The sequence below is a fragment of the Myiozetetes cayanensis genome, unplaced genomic scaffold (assembly GCF_022539395.1).
Source record: "Myiozetetes cayanensis isolate MyiCay16 unplaced genomic scaffold, myiCay2020 scf14, whole genome shotgun sequence".
NCBI classification, from domain to species: Eukaryota; Metazoa; Chordata; class Aves; order Passeriformes; family Tyrannidae; genus Myiozetetes; species Myiozetetes cayanensis.
In genome coordinates, this window is record NW_026087048.1 from 6,919,645 (window position 1) to 6,940,278 (window position 20,634).

The 20,634-nt window shown below is 40.0% G+C and overlaps 1 protein-coding gene across 10 annotated transcripts in view; it reads right to left on the bottom strand.

The window, feature by feature from the left end:
• TCF12 (transcription factor 12) overlaps positions 1 to 20,634 on the bottom strand; it is a 161,561-nt gene that overhangs the window by 26,100 nt on the left and 114,827 nt on the right. For 7 of the 10 annotated variants that reach the window (XM_050309897.1, XM_050309898.1, XM_050309896.1 and 4 more), the window contains exons 10-13: positions 4,644 to 4,749; positions 3,367 to 3,506; positions 2,899 to 3,043; positions 1,317 to 1,381 (exon numbers count right to left, since the gene is read on the bottom strand). In XM_050309897.1, coding sequence (XP_050165854.1) covers positions 1,317 to 1,381; positions 2,899 to 3,043; positions 3,367 to 3,506; positions 4,644 to 4,749 — 456 coding nt within the window. Of the gene's footprint in view, positions 1 to 1,316; positions 1,382 to 2,898; positions 3,044 to 3,366; positions 3,507 to 4,643; positions 4,750 to 14,144; positions 14,307 to 20,634 lie in introns of those variants that run through there. The other 3 variants (XM_050309901.1, XM_050309900.1, XM_050309902.1) reach the window with 2 other exon arrangements.

Here is a 20,634-nt window from a genome sequence, read left to right on the forward strand (position 1 = left end):
ACTCGCAATATATTTAGAATTTTTCCTCAAAACATCAGCCTGGCTTTCTCAGCTAGTGACTTGGACAAAAATACCTGAAAGGACGAGAAAATAATTTAGAAAGGGAGAGCAGTGGAAAACGTCATGAAGTCCTGCAGGTCTAACTGGCCAGCGTGTCAGACTTACAACACAATTTTGTTCCAGCTGCAGAACAGCAGACACCCAAATACATCTGCAGAGGAATGACCAGCCTGGAGTATGTAAGCACTGCTATTTCTACGAGTCAAAATGATGCCTGTTCTTTTCTGACAGGTCTCAAACAGACAACAAGAGAGTATTAACTGCCCTCTGGACTCCAGAATTGTTATCTACTTGCTGAATCCCCAAAAGCAACAGGGACATTTTTCTCTTCAAAGCTGGCAGGTCAGAGTTCTCCTCCCCAGTATGGACATTACAGACATTATCAGATCTGGTAATCTCCTAACACATGACCCTCTGAGGGATGCAAGGGTAACAGGAGCTGCATGAATATGCACATTTGCATTCACTGGTATGAGGTGAGGGATGCAGAACCCAACACAGGAATGGTCATTTAGGGCTGCAAAGTAGTCATTTCTACCCTTTATATCAGACTTAGTCTCCCTCTTTGCTCCATACAAGAAATGAAAAAGTGCTTCCCCAGGCACCATCTCCAACCCTGAAATTTCTGCTCCTCTTTTCTAAAAAGTACATCTGATTGTATTAATGAAAAAATAATTGCTGTATGCATGCATATGGAAACAGAGCTTACAGTAGACTGAAGATATTTGACGTTTCACATTATTCCAACAAGAGTTAAGAGTTTAAATTTATGCATATACAACATTTTAAAGGCTGTTCCATAAATTATAGCTATACAACAGAGCATTCAAAACCTCTCAGTTTTATAAGGCCACTGAGAAAACATTTTAAACCTTGAGGCAGGATCTGCTCTAAGAGTAATATTAAAAATATTTGACTTTAAACAGAACACTACAGAAAAAAATTAAAAATAAATCCCTTAACTTTTTATGATTATCTTTTACTCTGTCTAACCAACTTTTTAAACTGTATCTGCCCTAAATTTTTTGATCACCTGAAGAATAGGGAAGTCTGAATGACTCTTCTACAAATAAATGCACTTTTCACTTGCTTTTAAAAAGACATTTTTTTAGTATATGAAGTTATATTGTAGTACACTGTTTTAAGTTCATATGTGAAAACTCCTGATTTGATATTACAAAAACAATGACACATAAATAATGGATGCAGTGATCAAAATACGTGTTTCAGATCTGAATATTCCAACTGCTACTTACAGATGCCAATGCCTTTCCAAGTGCATCACCTGTCTGTGAGCTTCCAGCACCATTTCCTCTGTTTCCTGTAATGTGGAAAGCAAACCCAACACTTATTTTTAAGGCTGAAATTTTATTTACTTTTATTATTTTATTCATCATATAGAGTTAAGCAACCACTTTTTAAATGGATTTTCTGAGGAAGTCAGTGTCAATAGAATCAGTTCTCATTAGACTTAAAAATTTAATTAAAACAATTAGATTTACATTTAGATGCTCTCCTCTTTAAAGTCAAACACAGTATCACCGTGATAATTTAAGAACCAACAAGTGAAAGTAGTTAAAAAAAGACAAATTATTTTCTAGGATCACAGTCTGATTTTAATGAAATGTGAAAAAAAAAATCAAAATCAGAAAATTACATTATTGCAGCTTATTTCTAAACTGTTATCACTAAAGTGCTGCATGTTTAATTAATTCTTATAGCCAAATTCACAGAACAGTTCCTTGTGTGCCTCCCTGCTCCCCCTGCTCTAATTCCCAGTGTTGTAGTCTCATCTTTATTTTAAAATGTCCCTGCAAAGCTCTTATCCGCCACGCTTTCTGTCATCCCTGCTCTTAGTTGCATGTCAGCAGCTTTGCGTGCCCTTTTGCTCCACACACCATTAAGCCAAGAGGAAGTCTGAAGCCCTGCCAATTGGAAACACAGAGAGGAACTGAATCCTCCAAAATATCTCCTTTGCTGTAGAAGATGGATCCTTTAAAAGTAAATCCTCTTTCTCCAATTATCAACTTCTAAAGGCAAAAAAAAATATGTATTTAACGTGCATGTAAGCAATTCACGTCAGAAATCCAAACAGCGCAACACTTGCTCTTGCAACTTTGTGGCAAACTTGGCTTTTCCAGCCTGAATTTCCTATGCAGATTCATTAACTGGGTTCTGTTTAAAGATCTTAGTGTAAAACATGTTCCCAAATCAAAGCCAATACAGTCCCCCTAACTAAGTGCAAATCATATCGAACCGACAAGGGGCACCCACAACATTTATTTCCTACAGTTGTATCTTAGGTGCAATATGTGCAAGGCACAGCTGATCAGCCTGTGTTTCATGCTCCCTAGGTGAGCACGGAGGAGACTAAACCAGCCACCATCCTGGCTACTCAGTAATCTCTAAAACAGTTAAGAGAGGAATTTACGATGCACTTTATCGAGCTCCCCAAAGGAACAGCCTTCCTGCCTTTCTCTGGCAGTGCTTTGGTGACGCAGCAGCTCTGAAACCTTTACCAGCAGCACTACCTGTACGGACATGTGCATGCACTGAACTACGAATGGAGAATTGCTGTCAGGTCAGATGGACGCAATCCCTGAGCACAGGATTGCCTGGGAAAGCAAGGAAACCAGTAAGTCTTAAGCTGACTGAGAAACGATTTGCCTGATCTCGGCCATCCTGAGGACAGAAATATCACAGTGGTGAATCTCCCCTGATCTACAAGCAGGCCATAAATTAAATCTCACTAATTTTGTGCGTCATGCAGCCCTAAATTTCATTTTCTTGTAAAATTAAAAAAAAAAAAAAAAAAAAAAGGCAGGAAGAACTTTTTACCCAGAATATTATCTGATCCATTGACAGGTGGAGTGTGTGAGGCAGCTACATAAGGTGAACTGCTGGTACTGCCACGGTGGAAGCTGGACATTGGAGGAAGACTGGCATTTATATCTGTAGGTGAGACTGAATGTGGGGGATAGCTCTGGAGAGAAGAGAAACAGGCATAAGACATTAAATAGTCCTTAAATAAATGTTGATATTTTAAGATACCAAATATACAATGCCCACCTCTTTATTACAGAAGAAAGGGACTCATCCATCCTCTGAACAGACCACTACACAGCCACAGTTTTTATTTATACAACAGACATAACTAGAAGGACATAAATCTAATACCCTAAGTTTGAGATTTCCAACAACTAGGCTTTTAAGTGACACACAAGAGCAGCAAACAAGAAGTTAATTCTTATCAGTTAGATCTCCATACACAAGTCTAAACAGATTAATCCGTGCTGTGTCTCTTACCAGACGGTCATGTGTGTGCAGGCTGCCGTAACTGCCCGACTGGGACATGTGGGAAGAGGAGCCTCCCAGCATCCCACCATAGCCAGGCTGGCTCATGCCATTGGATGAACTCCAGAGGTCAGAAGAATTGTGGGTCCCATCTTTTTAAAAATATTTTTTAATAAAAAAGAAAACAAGAAAAATACACTCAGTGAAGAAGAGTACTGATTTTTCTTTTCCTTTACAAAATTATTTTAGACAAATACCGTATTCAGCTACTGAGACTAACATCAACAGGGAAATGGTGACCAGTTTACATTGCAACTTCTATTTTCATGCCATCACCACTGTTGCTATATTTATTTAAAAAAAAAAAAAAAGAATCACAAAAAACCAACAGAGGCTTTATAGCTGAAATGTAATCCAACCACAGCTGAGAAAATACCAAGCACTTCTGCTAATTACACAGACCTTCAGTAAGGCCAGATTTAAATTAAGAGGGTTGATAAAAATTCCGGAGTCAAAGAAATAATAAAAAAGGAGGTGGAGGGATAAGAAGTTTGGCTCAACAGAGCTCATCATAAACATTCAGTCCAAAACATCTATTTACCTAAAACAAGCAATTTATAGTCTAAAATAAATTAGCACCACAAAAATATAAAAACATTCCATGCTAGCACATTTAAGTAACTGAAATGACTACATTACAAAAGCCTGTGTGTCAGTGCAGTTTTCCCTCTGCAGCACCGACTGAAGTGCTCTGTGAATTCCCGCACTGAGAACTCAGCTTTCTGTGTGCTCCAAACCCTCCCCAGGCTGCAGCACGAGCTAATTGTGTGACGTGAGGCTGAGGAAATGGATTCTGCTCTTGTTTTGTTCACTGCAACCCCCTTTTTTCTGGCGTGCTGGATGTACAAGCTTTTGAGAACTTAAGACTGTTAGCTGATACTGTACAGTCAAATTCCAGAACAGTCAAGAAGCCCCCACCTCATTTTTCTCTATCACTCCAGTGCGCTGCTCTGAAGCCCCTACAAATCAAAGGATGGGAATTCTGTCCATCTGGCCTGCTGTATAATCCCCTTAAATTTCAGTCAGCAATTAATGTCATGAGAAAAACTTTACATCAACGGACAGTTCCCTTCATCTAACTGTTTTAAAAGTATATAAAACTTAATCACAGGCTCTAGCACAATACGCTGCCTTTACACATCTTCATTCACTCACCAGAACAGTGACTGCAGAGCTCTGCCTAAAGGACAAGTGTCATCTACCCCTATACTTAAAGTCATTTTACCCACCTTGCATAAAGAAAGTGCTAGCAAACATACTGCTTGGTGGCTTAGGAGATGGGTAACTTGGAGATTCTCTGTTGAAATCATCAGAACTCGGGGATGGTGCATACACCTAAATATTGGAGAGCAATAAAAGCAGGTTAGTAATAACTGGGTGTCGTGCATTTAAAAAACCCGTAACAGCACACAGACACAGATAGAAAGCACAAATAAAAAAAGAACAGTGTAGCAAGCCACAGCATTTGTTGCCCTTGTTTTATTTGCTTTTTAGCAAGTTGCCACAGTACAGAGGAACTACAGTAGAATGATCCTAACAACACACTTTCTGGTGTGCCAACTCAGCCAGGTGGCCTGATAAAAGCTGAATGCTGATTTTGCTTTCTAAGTGCACGACTCGCACAGACTTGTTGCTCAAGATAAAAAAAGCAAGATAAAACAACTGGGCCCCAAACAAATTTTATTTTAAAACAACTGTATGCCTGTTTGAATATTTAATTAGCTGGCACCCCAACAATCAGAAAGAAGAAGAACATCCAGTCACAAATGGAGAGGTTTTAATGCAACCATTGTATCATCCATTCAGAAACTTGCACGCCCTTGGATGGCCATCAGAAATATATGCATGCAAGTCCTGAGGAATAATCCCAGAACTGCAACATGGAGCACATAATTTTCACAGTGGCCTGGCATTAAAGAAAAGGAGCATCATTGTTTTTTTCCACGTAACACCACAGTGGAATGGCCATTCTCAACCTGAAAACAATGAATTTTCTTTGCAAGTTAAAAACTATAAGATGCCAAGTAAGCACAATGATTAGAAGTGTTTCATTGCAGCAACTCTAAGAAATATAAAGGATATTCAGGAATAAGTTAAGTAAAACTAGCAAAGGCAGTATTCACAGAGTCAAGGACTCTACCCATAGTCAGTTGTTTTAATCAATGCTCTTTCTTGATACCAGTATTTTGGTCAATATACTGAATATAGCAATGATTAGTGTGTGTTAAAAGATAAACTGAATTTTAAAAAAGCAATTAAACATAAATAACAGCAAAGAATATAAACACATAACATTGAAACTGGAGTATCTTTTTGCTATGAAGTAAAAAACATGATATTTTTATTTTTAATTGTTCACCTCACTTGTTAACTATACGTGACTTCATAAATGCATACATGAAGAATAATTTTAAAACTTTAAAACTTACATAATGCAACTTGCAAAATGCACTAGGCCCCAAAATTCAGGAGGGAATATTTTGATCCCTTCCTATGCACATCCAGGCACACGCGTGTTTGCCCAGCATTCACATCCCTCCCTTGTGTTTCGGAGATGTTGTTTACCAAGCAAGAGAAGGGCCAAGAAAACCAAGCCGGCCAACAAAAAAGCCTAAGTTTCCTAAAAAAGACCCACTGTCCTGGCGGAGGGTGACTATTCCGATAGGGATATTCAGAAAGTGAAGTGGGCCAGGCCCGCTCCATTTGCATACCAATACCCCTCCTCCCCGCTCCCAAGCGCTTTTCCAGCCCGCCGCTGTGGAACAAATGGCCGGGCATGTGCCTGCGGACAGCGCGCTCTCAATCCCAGGGATCGGGCAGCGCTCGCAGCTCGCCTCGCACCCACAACTGCGGCAAAAGCTCCCCAGCCCGTCCGAGGGACTCGGGACCAGGGCACGGGCACTGAGCCAGGGCACAGCCGTGGGGCGAGCCCCGCGAGGAAAGCGCCGGCAGGTAAAAGCACACCTGGGCCAGAGTCAAGTGCAGAGCTCACAACTTCCAGTTGTGTGCTCACTGAACACTATTTCTTCATCAAAACAAATGAAAAACTTTTAGGGAAGAAAGCTTTCTGGAAAGCTTTTGTTCAGTGTTTTCCTCAAACTTTTTCAGTTCACGGAGTAAATGTGAACTAGAGATGCTTACCGGGCCTGAGTGACAGAGTGACAATACGTTCTGAGCAATGTTCGCAGTACATATGTATTTACTCTATATGATGAATGCACGTATATTCCATGCCCGAGACATATTTTAACAGAAATGTCACTCTGTCAAATTGTAAATACTTGCACTCTTAAGACTGCAAACATATTAGGCAAAACTGGGCTTAATTTACAAGTTCTCTGTTGTGCAGAATAACACAGCATATGCTATAGCTGATGGATAATCTATCACTGTCACAGGACAGCAGTGGAAACAAAGCTTTATGACATTTAGCACCGCCATGGAGATGTTCTGATTAATGCCAAGTCACCTACAATGACGAATTATACTTCTCTTAAACTGCAACATTATCAATGAGATTTGTAAATAAAAGCTTCAGACTGGAATTTTAACATTTTACATAATTGGGTGATTTATAAAAACCGATTAAACACTATCTCAAAAAGGAGATTAAACTCAAAAACTCCTACAAATATATCATTTACAGATATAAATGTACAAGCCATTAACATAATAAAAATGTTATGAATTATATAAACGTAAAAGAGGCCCTTCCAAACAGCTACATGAAAGCCCTAGCACAGACACATAACTTCATATAGTTTCTGCTTGTTTTGGTATCTTAACTGTAGCTTGCAAAAACATAGCTGCAATGTTATGAAGCTGCACTTGTGCCAGTCTAGATTTTTCAGATCAAAGGGTTCTTGCGGCAAAACACAACTGATGTGGTCTCAAAGACTTCATTAACTCCAGATGTGGGGAAATAGCCAGCCAATTCCACAAAAGGAGCGAGTCTCTTTTAGTTACAATCAGAACTATCCACAAATTAAAACCAGGCCTCTGATGTCATCTGATCACCTGCAGATGAGCGCCAGGTTTTTTCTGGTTAATGACCTAATCATAATTTTAATGTTGTGTTACTACAAACAAGATTTTAAAGCAAAGGAGAAATTTTACTAAAATTAACCCCAAGTCCATAAATGCAAAGTCCAAAATAAGAAAGTTGACAAAAAAAAGAGATGAAATGTTATTTTCAAGTCAGGAAGCGATGTATCAGGCAACTGGTTTGTTCATTCTGAACACCCCACATGCACTGGGACCCCTATCCAGGCAAACACAGCCCCTGTGGCTGCTGGCCCACAGGAGGCTGGCATGGTCTGCATCCTACTTAAAGGGCTTTCTCTTCTGCAACAGCTGAGTAAGGCAGTTATAAATATGACGTGGCTGCTCAAGGCGGCCTCTTTTAGCTATTAAACTGATAACACTGACATCCAGGAGGCATCAAACCAGTTTTTCCTGGCTGACATTCCCACTTAGACAGGGAATACTGTTAAAAGGTCAGCCTGTTTGCAGAGTCTCCTTGGAGAGGGTTGTCTCTAGCAGGTAGAAGAGGAGCCCATCTCACAACCCCCTCTAACACATTGCGCCCGAAGGTAGTGAATGTGTCTCCAGGCTGACAAGCAAAACACTCCCCGATTATGAATGGGAAATTCCCTTCCGATAAACTCAAGCCAAAACCAGGTTTTTTACGTGACTTATCAAGTCATGGACTCGACTCTTTTGGAGCTGTGCTAATATCTACATCAATCCTAACACTGCAATGCTCCTGAAGGGTAGATGGCCTCTGCTGAGGGAAGCAGGACAAACGAGTTGCTGAGGAATCAAGTCAGAGACCCACATCAGTCTCTCCTGCACCCTGAACTGGTTTATGTTTCTCCAGCGAAAAAGGCAGGAGGATGACAAGCACAATTTCTTTTTGAGGGGTAGTGGTGGGGGCTGACTTCAAACCAGAGCTGAGAAGACATCAGCTTTACAACCTCAGGTTTAAGAAAAACAAAAGCATCATCCTGAAATCTGCCCTGGTGATTACCACAGGTAAAAAGATACCTAATGTATCTAGAAGATTTCCAAGTATTACAGAGTGCTTCTGTTTACTAATAGCAGTGCCAATAACATCAACATTAATTTGAAGATCTGGGTTTACCAAATTTTATGCTAAGTAAAACTTCCAAGTTTCATTCTATGAATGTCTTTAATAAATGTAGCACTTGGAGTCCTCCTGTTGGCATCCATCCTCTCAGACAATTTTCCTGTAATATGTTTCAAATTCTTAAATATTTATCAATGTTTAATATTAATGTTAAAAGCAGATTTAAAAAATAGCAGTGAAGCAACTAAACTTACTTCCGATGAGCTCATGCAGTCTCAAGACCAAGGCTCTCATCACACATGATGTTTATGAAATTATGAATGTTACTCACTTAAGCATAGTTATTAGCAATTCTTGGAAGTTCAGGAAAATATTTATCAAGTTGTTTGAGACAGAGAATTTTTTGAAACCAGTAAAGATGAATAACCTATTCTGTAGCCTGTAAACTCTGCTAAGTAGCCTATCTACATTCCATCAGCATCAGTCATGCACTAAGCAAGTGTGCACTGATGAATGATCTGTACATGTGGCAAAATTTTACAGTGTATTATCTACAAGTTTTGTAGCAAATGTTAATTTTGCTGAAAAGCGTTTCTAGGAAAAGGAAACTTGTTTTCATGTTTACTATATTTCTGACAAAATCATATATATTAAAACTTCAGGAGTGTAGAATGGTAACTACAGTATTCCTCTTTACAGCAAGACAGAAGCTGCCATAAAAAAATCAAACCAAACCCAAGACCCAGCCTAAATCCTTGTTTAGCTGATATTTAAGCAAGATGACCAAATGAAGAGCCCTGGTACACAAGCTCAGTACAACCTTATCCTCAACCACACTTTTGGGTCCAGTACCAGGTGTAAAGGTTCATACACTTAAAAAGCTCTTCTCACCATCCAGAAGGATAATAAAACACTCCTTTAAGAGAACGGAGTCTTCTCTGCAAATCCAACCACAATTTTTAGGGATGGTATAAAATTCAAACTTCAGAAAGTAGCTAAACTGAATTCCATCTTAAATAAATGTTTATGCAGTTTAGGCATGCTATACATGCCTATTTGGGTATTTTTGAAATGCAGAATCCCACTACAGTGCTACATAGCACTACCAGCAATACTTCCTAGCTTCTTCCCCAGGAAATGACAATTTTAAAGTCATGTTAAAAAGTGATAGGCAAACCTAGCAAAAATCTCAAAATCAGTATATAGAAACCTTTTGGTCTGTTCTTTTGATTGATGTATTTTTTTCCAATGTGTAGTGTACATCAGAGAGGGGAGGAAAAAGAAGGTAAGCAGCAGGAACAACATTAGAAATATATATTTATATAGTGCTCAAAGATTCTTTTTGTGTTTTATTTGCTAAGCAAAATCTCTTCCCCACACTCTTCAAACCCCTCTGTCAAAAGAGGACACATACAACTATGTCTTCAAAAATTCCTGATTAAATTCTGATTTTCAGGAAACAAAAAATAGAGAAGTTGAAAGCATTCTGCCTGTTTCTTAACCTACTCCCTGTATTTCAGAAAGCTGTTTCAGCTATGGGAGGAATCCCCACCACCAGCACTGCCCACAGGCAGATGCAGTGAGAGGCACAGGCCATGTTTTGCATTTGTTTCTCTCTCCTCTGAACTCAGAGCTCTGTTTCTGTCCCTCCACCACAGACTGTTCTATTCCTAGACAGACTTCGACAGGCACCTGATTGTGAAAGCAAAGGCACTGAGCAAACGGGGGCTGTTCCTCTTTGGGGCTCACATTTGGAGAAATATAGATCTGTCCCACCCAGCACCTGATCCCAGCTCGAGCTGCTGTCATTTGCCCAAGGAAATGGACATAACCTTCACTGGAGAGCATTAATAAAGCTTGTTGCAGACAAGACACCCTTCTGGCAGGGGACCACTGCTCAGCAGATTGGCAGTTCAGCCCAATGGAGTGGAGCAGGGAAAACTCTCTGGGGCTGGTGCATTGTAACTCATCATTTTATGGTGGGATGGGGAGGGGACAGAGAAGGGCGAGGAACAGACAAAAAATAAAAATCCAGCTGACCAGTGTTTACTACCTCTCTTTATTCAATGTCCACAGCCCTGTACCCCTAGAGATTTTCCAGATGATCTTATATTTGTCCTGACTCACAAATGTTAGCTTTGACCTTGCCTAAGTTGCTGTGGGCAGCATATGGCACAGAACAGCTTTAATTGTACTTTCCTCCCCGTGTACTAACCGGCCCAACAGTAATAAAAGCAAAATTGAATCGTTCTTTTGAGCACCTGGTTGCTCCAAAATTTACAAACTGAAAACATTTTACATGGATGTTAGAGGACTAAGTGCATTATTTATTGCATAACAGCTCCAGCAAGGCGTGCTGTCGTGTCATCTGAGCACCACGCAGCATTATTAACATGTTTGGCTCTCTGTAACACTGACAGTGACGGCTGTAAGACGGGCATTTTCTGCTCTAAAAAATCCCCAAATATACAGATACACTCACACCTGGGTGTATTTGTTTGTCTATACACACGTGCCCATCAGCAGGGTGTTTACAAAAAGCCTTTTACGCTCTCAAAATTCTCCAGAAAAAATGTTTTCTCAAAAAAAATCCCAATATGAGCTAGTTCATGAGAAAGCAAATCACAAAGCGTTACACATATGCAAAATGCAACTATGCCCTGACCTTTTTCCTCCCTTTTTAAATAAGCCTTGTAGAAATCTGCTGTAAAAGATGCAGTAACTCCACCCTCAATAAAATCTCAGCCCATAATGAGAAAAACAAATATTTAATCAATAATAAAAAATACTCATATATGGACTGGTTTTTAAACCAACCCACACAATGCACAGAACACAACAATTAAATGAATATATTCACAAATTTATTCTCTCATGAAACAGTAGTCACAGGTGTTGTAAAACAAAATATAATCAATATTTTCCTCTAAATTATTTATACTGGTGATAAGTGACATATCACTTTATTATGACCTATATTAAAATAATGCTACAGTACATTTAGAAAATAACCAATCTATTTCTAAACTTGTAGGTGAACTGAAAAAAGTAGAACTCATTCAAGTCTATTTTACTCTTTCAAAACAAAGACGATATCAAACTTTTATTACTGAAATACTATTTTGGTACTACTGCACTTTCTAAAATCTAACCGAAAAGGCCCCAGTGAATGAAGAAGGTTGCTTAATTATTTATTAATTTTAAAAAGGAGTATAATTAAAATACTGAAAAGAATCATTTACATTTGTGTTATTATTTCTACCTAAACATTTTTGCAGCTTTATTTCTAATGGAGATTAGGTATTTTCATTTTTGGGGGGTCTGTAGCATGGTTCTTCAGTGAAAGAAAAAACTTAATTGATAGAAATAGTGTTTAAGAATCATTTTATTTTTTAAAAAAGCTCTATATGACTGAGAATATTTTTTATATATCAACAGGTGAAGGACAAAAAAAAAGAAAAAAACAGGTTACATCTTCTAGTTCAGTGCAAGTGCTTTGTTTTCTTCATGAAACAGATTAAGGTCTTTTTTCTTTTTGATTTGGTGGGGATTTTCGGAACACCTACTACACATAACAACAAAATTTTACTCCTCAGAAAGGGATTTGTATTCAAACACTACTTTTCACTTTCATGTGTGCCTCCTGAAACATACAGAAAATACAAAACCAGAACCTCTTCTAACAGTAAAAACTCCTTTTAATATATGTACCAGACCACACCGAACCATCTACTGGGGTGCTCAGATACCTGTCTTTTAGCTTAATATTAAGCTTTGGTTTGGCTTAAAAATTTAGGAAGTTGAAAAGAACAAAACATTTTTAATAAAAAAGTTTAAACCATACATTTTCTACAGGTGATTTTTCACTCATTTTGTGAGTAAATAAATCAGATTTTATATACATCAGCAGTTATCAAGGAATGTCAGCATCCAAAATCTAATGTGATCTAAACAGCAATCTCCAACTTGAACAATGAGGTTCATACTACTAAATACTAACTTACCAAACAATACAAGAAAAAGCAGTAAGACATCAAAATTAGGGTATGTACTGTTCTCTCATTAAAGAAAGGTTCATACAAAGATTTGGCAGACACACCAAGAGTGTGTGCTTCAAAAACTGTAACACAAAAACCAAGCCCCAACTTCACAGAACCTCCTTATGTATATATAAATTAGTAATTTAGGCCAACTTATTCCTAAGAGAGAAAGTGCTAAAGGTTACTAAGATTATTTTTTTAAAATTAAATAAAACTTTGGGCAACATGATATAGGATGATCATATGATTTGTCATCTATTTACTAACTCTTCAAGCTCATAAAGGTCACCTCTGACCCATAACAGGCACATGCTATCAATTTTCAAGCCATGCCCTCCTACGGTACCAGCACTTCCATCTACTATATGCCTGGAAATACTTAATAAGATCAAAGCCTTTTTTCCTGCTACAAGAACAAAGAGAAATGTTGTAATAGAGTGATCTGTGCTCTAGAAAGAATAAAATCAAAACTCCATGCAAGTTATATTCCCTTTGCTTCAGGGGTATTGTATAGTTAATTTTACTTAAGTCTTATATATATCTTCACATAAAACTTCAAACAGATTGTTTTAGCTTAGGCGCAGACATGAAAGAAAAATCATTTCATATTTGAAAGACAGCTGGCATTTATACCAAAGGAAATGAAATAGAGACCAAGAGATTTTACTGATTCCCCAACCTCTCCTCCAGTGTCTTTTCTGTAATTCAAGAAGCTCATACACAGTGCCGTTAACGAATATAAAGATCCATAATTTAATTACTATTGAACAAAAATCTTGGCAAAAAAAAGTTTACTAATGAAAGCAAAACTCACACAGGCCCACGGGAGGAGGACCTGCAGTAAAGAAACAAAACAAAACAAAACCCACAGAAAAAGATCAGTATCAGCATCTCCCCTTTTCCTACTTAAAGCTATTTTTATAACAGAAGAAAGCCAAAACCACATAAACAGACTGGAAGAAAAACACCGTGTTACATGTACCATCGCATGCTAATTTTTAACACCAAAAAAACCAGAACCGGTGCGTCCTGCGAGTTTAAAAATGCTAAGTGTCAACAACCACAGAACAGAAACATACGCCGTTCCACTCCCAGAAAGTTAAAACGCAGAGTGGATATTGGGAAAAAAATTAAAAAAAAAAAAATGAGCAAAAAAAAAAAATCTGCCAATCTGTATTTTTTTTGCCCCTCTGGTGTTGCAGGAACATTTGATTATGCCGAATTCCCCCCGCGATCGTCGGGCAGGGTAGCGTTGGCGGCCGGGGCGATGCCCGTGCTCGGAGCGCTGGGAAAAGGCTGCTCCGCAGCCCCCGGGGAGGGGACACGTCTAAAACAAACCAAAAAAATAAATACACCAACCCAACACAACCCAGCCCAAGGAGAAGCCGCGGGCACGCAGGAACACAAACTTCGCCGGGCTCGGCGGTTCTCGCAGCGCCGCCGTCCCCCGGCACACAAAGCAGCCCCCGAGCCCCGCTCCCCGCGCAGCCCCTTCCCCTGACGGCCCCTCACGGCCCCGGCCCCGGCAGCGCCCCCGGGGAGCTGCGGCCCCAGCGCGGCCACCCCGAACGTGTGCCCGGACAAAGGCGGCCGCCCCTCACCGTCTTGCCGTTGTAGTAGTACATGAGGGAGCTGCTGCCCACGCCGGGCACGGGGTACGCGCAGTACATGGCGCGGGCCGGGCCGAGCGCGCCGCCTCCCGCTCCCCACGGCCTCCACCCGCCGCCCGCGCACATGGAGCGCTCAAAGGCGGCTTATGCAAAGCAGGACTGAACCATCTCCGGCCGGCGCGGGGGTTGGGCGGGCGGGGGGCGCGGCAGCCCCCGCTCCGCGCTCCGGCCCCGGCCCGGGGAGGGGCCGCGCCCCGGCCCGCGGGCTCCGAGAGCTCGGCACACGCACCCAGCACACGGCGGAACCCGCACATGGGCACGTCCCGGGCGGGGGAATCGTCTGCTTTTTGTTTTAATTAAATTAGAGCGCTTGTGGCCGTGCAGGCGCTGCTCGATGCGGCTCCAGCCACACGGCCATCTGGCTCTGCCTGAAGTTGCTTCCAACTTTGGCAAACGCTTCCCAGAGCCACGGGGAGCTGCTGGGAGCGAGTCCCAGGGGAGAGCCCGAGCACCCAGCGCTCCCGGGGCCCTCCGGGCAGGGCAGCCCGGGACACGGAGTGACCCAGACACAGACGGCACCTACACGAGGTGCTTGACTTAAAAAGAAAATGTATGTCGTGTAAATATTTTCACTTCATGGAATCATCTAAAATCCTTCCTTAAGATGGGGTATATACAAAGCACGAGCGTTCTCTTGGAAACACAAGTCCAGGCTCCCTTTATGTTGTATAATACCTTTTTGTCTGAATAAAGCACGTATAGGTGCCCATACAAGAAATGGAGGGGATCTCCCCAACAACTTTGGCACATCACAAAACCAGATTGCAACTTCCAGCATAAAGATCCCTCAATATTTGCACACTATCAATGCCTGGTAGGTCTTTTTTTGCTTTCTTCAGTGAGCAGTGGCATTAACTAACATTAACTCTTAATGAGGCATACATTTTTTTTATTTTCTACAAGTGAACGCAGCTGGTTGTTAAACTGAGCTTCTGGTAAGTCAGCTACTCATTTCAATCCAGGAAAAAAAAGGTTAAAGCACAGCCACGTTTCTCCACCTCTCACTGTGTCGACTGCCAATGCTGTGAATTCTCCCTGCCTTCCTTCTTACAAAAGCAGGAAAATACTTCAGGATAAGGACAAAAATGGGTAAAGTTCAATTCAGCCATTTACAGGGAAAGAAAGCAAGTTGCAGAAGTTTGGTTCATTCTGTCAAGCACCTTGTGTGTCACTGAAACATGTTTATTCCAAACATAAAAGATCCACAGGGGTGACAAACTGACTGCAGTCTAATACTATCATCCGATAAAAATCTCTGTACAACATCTATTATCTCAGAACATAACTACTGTAGTGTCTATAAATACACAGGATATACACACACTGACAAAAAAATGTTCACTTCTCCAGCTTCAAATGCTTTTTCAGTGAACTCTTCCAGTCAATTAGGAGACTACTGTGCTCAGAGTATGTTGGCAAATACATCCTGAAGTTTCCATCTGCTGAAGAACACTTGCATTTTTACTGCAAGTCAAACTATGCATCCAGAACTATTTAACTATGCAGCAAAGCTAATGATATCTGAACCGAACTCTTCTCCAATACAAAAGGCGTAGCAGCAGCAGCTGCAAAAATGAACATCACTATACTTCAGACTATTAAATTGCCAGGCCTGCAGAGTGACTGGCGGCTTCCTTCTTCCCTAGGGACCACAAAGACCCATTTCAGTCCCCAGAGAGTCCGTAAGAAGCTCTGATTTGCAGCTAACAATGCCATTCCTTAAAGCTTCTCACTAATGTTCAGGACTCTACAGCCAAGATATGCTACAAGATCTTCAGATCTTTGCATGTGCTACTTCTTACAGCACACTAGACTAAAATTACTACCTCAGACTAATGTACAACTTAGGAAAAACCCTAGACACCGGAAAAGGCTCTTTCAGCTTACACTTGAAGAAGCAGAAGAACCCTTAAAAAAAAATATATATACATAATTTTAGTATGCAAACTTCTAAATCATTAAAAATACTTCCAGGGTAACTGGAGTACAGACTATCATCAACATAGTTGTAATTGCTACTGCACCTCCATGCACCCAGGCCCAATTTTCAAAGTAGTTGTATTAGAGATGAAGACCATGTTCAAACCCCCTCTCAAATAATAACCATTATCCACCTGTATACAAGCAATTGGAAAAATGTTAAAAAAAGAGAGCACAAAAACCTGACTTGACTGTGTAGCACTGGGAGGGGTCATCTCTGCATACAGCAGCCCTATGCTTGTACACAGCAATTGGAACAAAAATATATAGGTAATATTAACTACTAATATTTACTAACACTATTAACATTTATCAGTAGAAGAAAATCATTGCCCTTGTTCATCATCACATAGGTAAGACAAAGGCAACAATATGATCAATAAAACTAAGTAACACCGCTGCAAACGTCTGTGTGTAGACAAACTGGTCCCTCTGTAATGAGTCACTAAATGAATTTGCTCCTGAGTTACTTCCCCACAAATCAAAAGGATAACAATTGCATTTTACCGAAAAGGAAATTATTTGTCCTACCCTCAGTTACATCACTGGGAATAAAATCTTAGTGTACAGTACTTGAAATCTATCACTGTATCTGGTCTACATGTTCAGTATGAAAATATTGTTTCTCACAGGACATTTGCTACATCAATTCACCTTACAGGATCAGACCATAATTCCATCCAGCATATCCAACTTTAACCCACAGAAGTTTACTTTCACCAGAATAGATAAAAAATGAACCTAAAATGGAAGAATTTGAAAGACTGCTCAAAAAAATGTGATGTTGTTACCAGTAACTGTGTTTCCAGATAACTATTCTAAAAGCTCATGAAGTCCAAAGCCAGTTTCTGTTTTGTGGTCGCAATTTTTCTAATCCTCATCTAAGCCAAGGAACAGCTGCTCCAAAATTTGTTTTCTTAAGAGAATCGTGTTACAGTGAAATGAATCATGGCTGGATCAGCGATACTGTACAGGCTACAGTTGTTTACTCCATTTTTCCTTGGTGACAAGTCAAGGGTTAATCTTATGACTCAGCCTGACAAAACAAGTCAGCTGGAGACAGGGCCAATTTTTTAAACTTGATTTCAGACAGACATGCCATCAGCAGAGGAGCACTGAACTGACATGCACTTTGTAGCCCGAATTGTTTCCACTCATGACCCTGTACCGTGTGTCAAAAACAATAAACTGCCTGTTCCTAAAGTATGTAAAGAGATTATGAAAGCTGATGTAGAGTGAAATACTGACCTAAAAATAAACCAAGCTACCTGTAAGAGAATATTCTCCAAGATGATTTTAACACTAAGAGATTTTGTGAATGAACCACATGTTCTCCCTGAAAACAAACTTATGTGAAATACATTGTTGTTCATCTTGTCAGAGCCACAAAGCAAATACACAATAGAGCATATGCAATTCAGCATTTGAATTTATAAAAAAATAAACATAATTTCTCAGATCACTGAATGTTATACCATATGAAAGACAGTTATGTAACTGTCTCAACAGATGAGAGCCATCCTCCAGTCAAACATATTTCACAAAACTGATACATAAAAATGCTTTAGAAAGGTTAATGCTTTTTATCCCAGTTTTATTATTTTAAATGGGTCTATTCTAACACAACAAGAACCAATATTTTTTTAATTATGTGCAACTGGAAATTAAAGCTCCTTTTCGACCAACAAAAGCAACTGGGATGTGTAAACCCAAGTATCAAGTATCTCCTTGAGGAGAATTGGCTTCAATCTCATTGAAAGAAACCCAGTAATGTGGTGAGAGCCCAAGCCTGCTTTTGATGGAGAAACTAGTTCTTTTGTCCTTACCAATCTCCATTAATTTCTTAGGGGTTAGGCTAACCTTCTATCTTTGGCAATAAAGAACTGCCCTAGAAGTCTCTCCTTTCCTCCCCACACTGTCCAAGGTTGGGACTTATTATCAGTTTCAGCCACACTTGACAAAGGCACAGAAGTTTCACAAGTGATTAAGTTCTTATCAGTTCTAAGAAAACTGAAACCTGCACAGAAGAGACAGAGCCCAACTGATACAAAACAACCTGTTGCTGACTCAAGTATACAAAGTCATTTTGAGCTACTTGTCTAGCACCAATCCAGAGGAAAAAAACCCAACAATTTTAACACATCTTAGGTATATCAATATAACTTATATTAAAGATAAATATTTATGATGATTAATAATAGCAAAGCCAGAGTTAGGACCTTTGCTGAAGGATGCACTGAACATGATGTAGCTGTTAGAATAGAAAAGATTTCAAGCCTTAAGAAACAAACCTGGTGTTTTCAGGGGAAAACACAATGCTTATTATACTGTCCTCTATGTAATTCATCAGTTAAGTAAAAGTTATTTAATTTAAAATCCTGGAAGGATATCCTTCTGTGTTAACAAACCACTGAGCACGCTGTTCAGCAGAGACAGAGCAGATGAACTGCGTGGAAGGCAATTTAAAATAACCCAGTGGGTTAAATTTGATAGGCAACCCCCTCTCCCAATATCCAAAGGAAAATGTATTAAGCAAATGAATTTACTCATCTATGCAAGAGCAAAAATAGTTTGGTGGTTTTCCTTTTTAAAGGGCTTGTCTTTAACTGCCCTTTAACATCCCTTTAACATATTTAACATCCATGTTACTATAATCAGAGAAAAAGGAACAGTCTAAAGGGACAGAATATGGACAGCAAATACTAATGAAATTGATATTAATTGCTATCCACTACTTTTACCTAGCCATATGACTATATGGGTTGGGGGATGGTTGTTGGAGGTTTTATTGTTGGTTGGGGCTCTTTTTTTGCTGCAAAAACACCAGTTACCTATGGCAGGTATGGGTAAAAAGTAATTGTTATTTTTAATTGGAAACTAGAGCTAGGACCTTTCTGTTTCAATAGTTTTGCAAATAATATTGAATTAATTCAATGTTAAAACTGAATTTATCCAATGTTATAGGAGATATTTAACTTATTATATAAATATTTTCCTAGAATAGAAAGAATGAGGAAAAGAGTGATGTATATCACATTCTTCAGAATCAAACACAAAATAATTTATCTGAGGAAGTTTTACAACTTGTTTCAAAATCTTTCAGATACAACTTTGATATGTTATTGCTCAAATTCAGAAAGCTCTATACATTTTCTGAAAATATGAAGTCTTACGGTTTGAAAGCTTGATATGAAGGCCTTAAATACCCATATCTGCATTTAAAAGTAAACAAACATGTTTACTATCCCGAGGCAATAAATTATTCTATCAGAAGCCAGATAATCATCACCCCAAACTGTACTAAAAACCTACCCAACCTAAAAACTTGTAATGACCTTATAAGGATTTTTAAAATTAATTAGCAAGGCTGTTACCGAAACTCGCAGAAAAAACACCTGAATTACAGATCTCTTCTCATCAACGCAACGTGGCCATGAAAACTTACGCGAACAACTGAGGAGCGCCTGCGGGGTCCCTCTGCCGGCCCAGCCCCAGCCCCGGGAGTTGGGATTTCCCGTCCCAATTCCGTGTTTTCCGCGGGCCCTGCAGTTGTGCCGTCGGCCTGCAGGGGGCCCCAGCGGCACAACGAGCGCCCGGCCCGGCACATCCCACCCCTCCCTCCATTGACTCGGGAATTCGGAGTCGGAGCAGCCCGGAGAGACTGCGAGGCAAAACGCGGGCAGGGAGCTGTGTCTCGGCTAGATCTGCTCGCATCGCTCCCTCTCCGCTGTGCTCCAGCTTGCTGCTTGGCAGAATTGCTCTGCAAATGAAGCCCAGAGCTATCCAAAGCCCAACGGGCAATCCTTGTCATCCACAGTGAGGAATCTGCTGTTACCTTACAGAAAGAAAAAGGCACTAGCAAACTAATCCTAGCTAGCCCTGCAAACGGAATGAAATCCCATAACTAACTCTCCAACACTGAACAACTTGCTTGCTTTATAAGTCCTGACATCACATGAAACTCTGAGGCACTAAAACAGGACGTAATTTAATTCAATTTTTTATCTTCGTTGTGTAAAGACACATCTACATCTGAAATTTCATTCAAAGACCACGCAGTGCTTTCATTTCAGTACCGTGCTGTTAAAAAAGCATTTGTTTTGTGTTTGCATTGCCCATCCTGACTGATGGCCAGCTCCCAGGCAAAGACACCTGCCCCGATTCGGGCTGAGCAAGCAACCGAAGGGAAACCACTCACTCCAACAGCACATCAAAGTCCAGCAACACAACGTTCCTCACTGCTTTCCTAGCTGACTTCAGGGATTAGAAACTCTTCCCACCAAAGCCACAAGTATTATCAAGCAAAAGATACTAAGAAATAGTTTTCAAAAAAGCTTGTATCCTTATCTATCATTATAAAACACCACACCAATTTGTGGCAATGCACACATTCATCTTTCAGGTAAAGCAGAAGTTGCAGAAATTCCATATAACTTCTGTC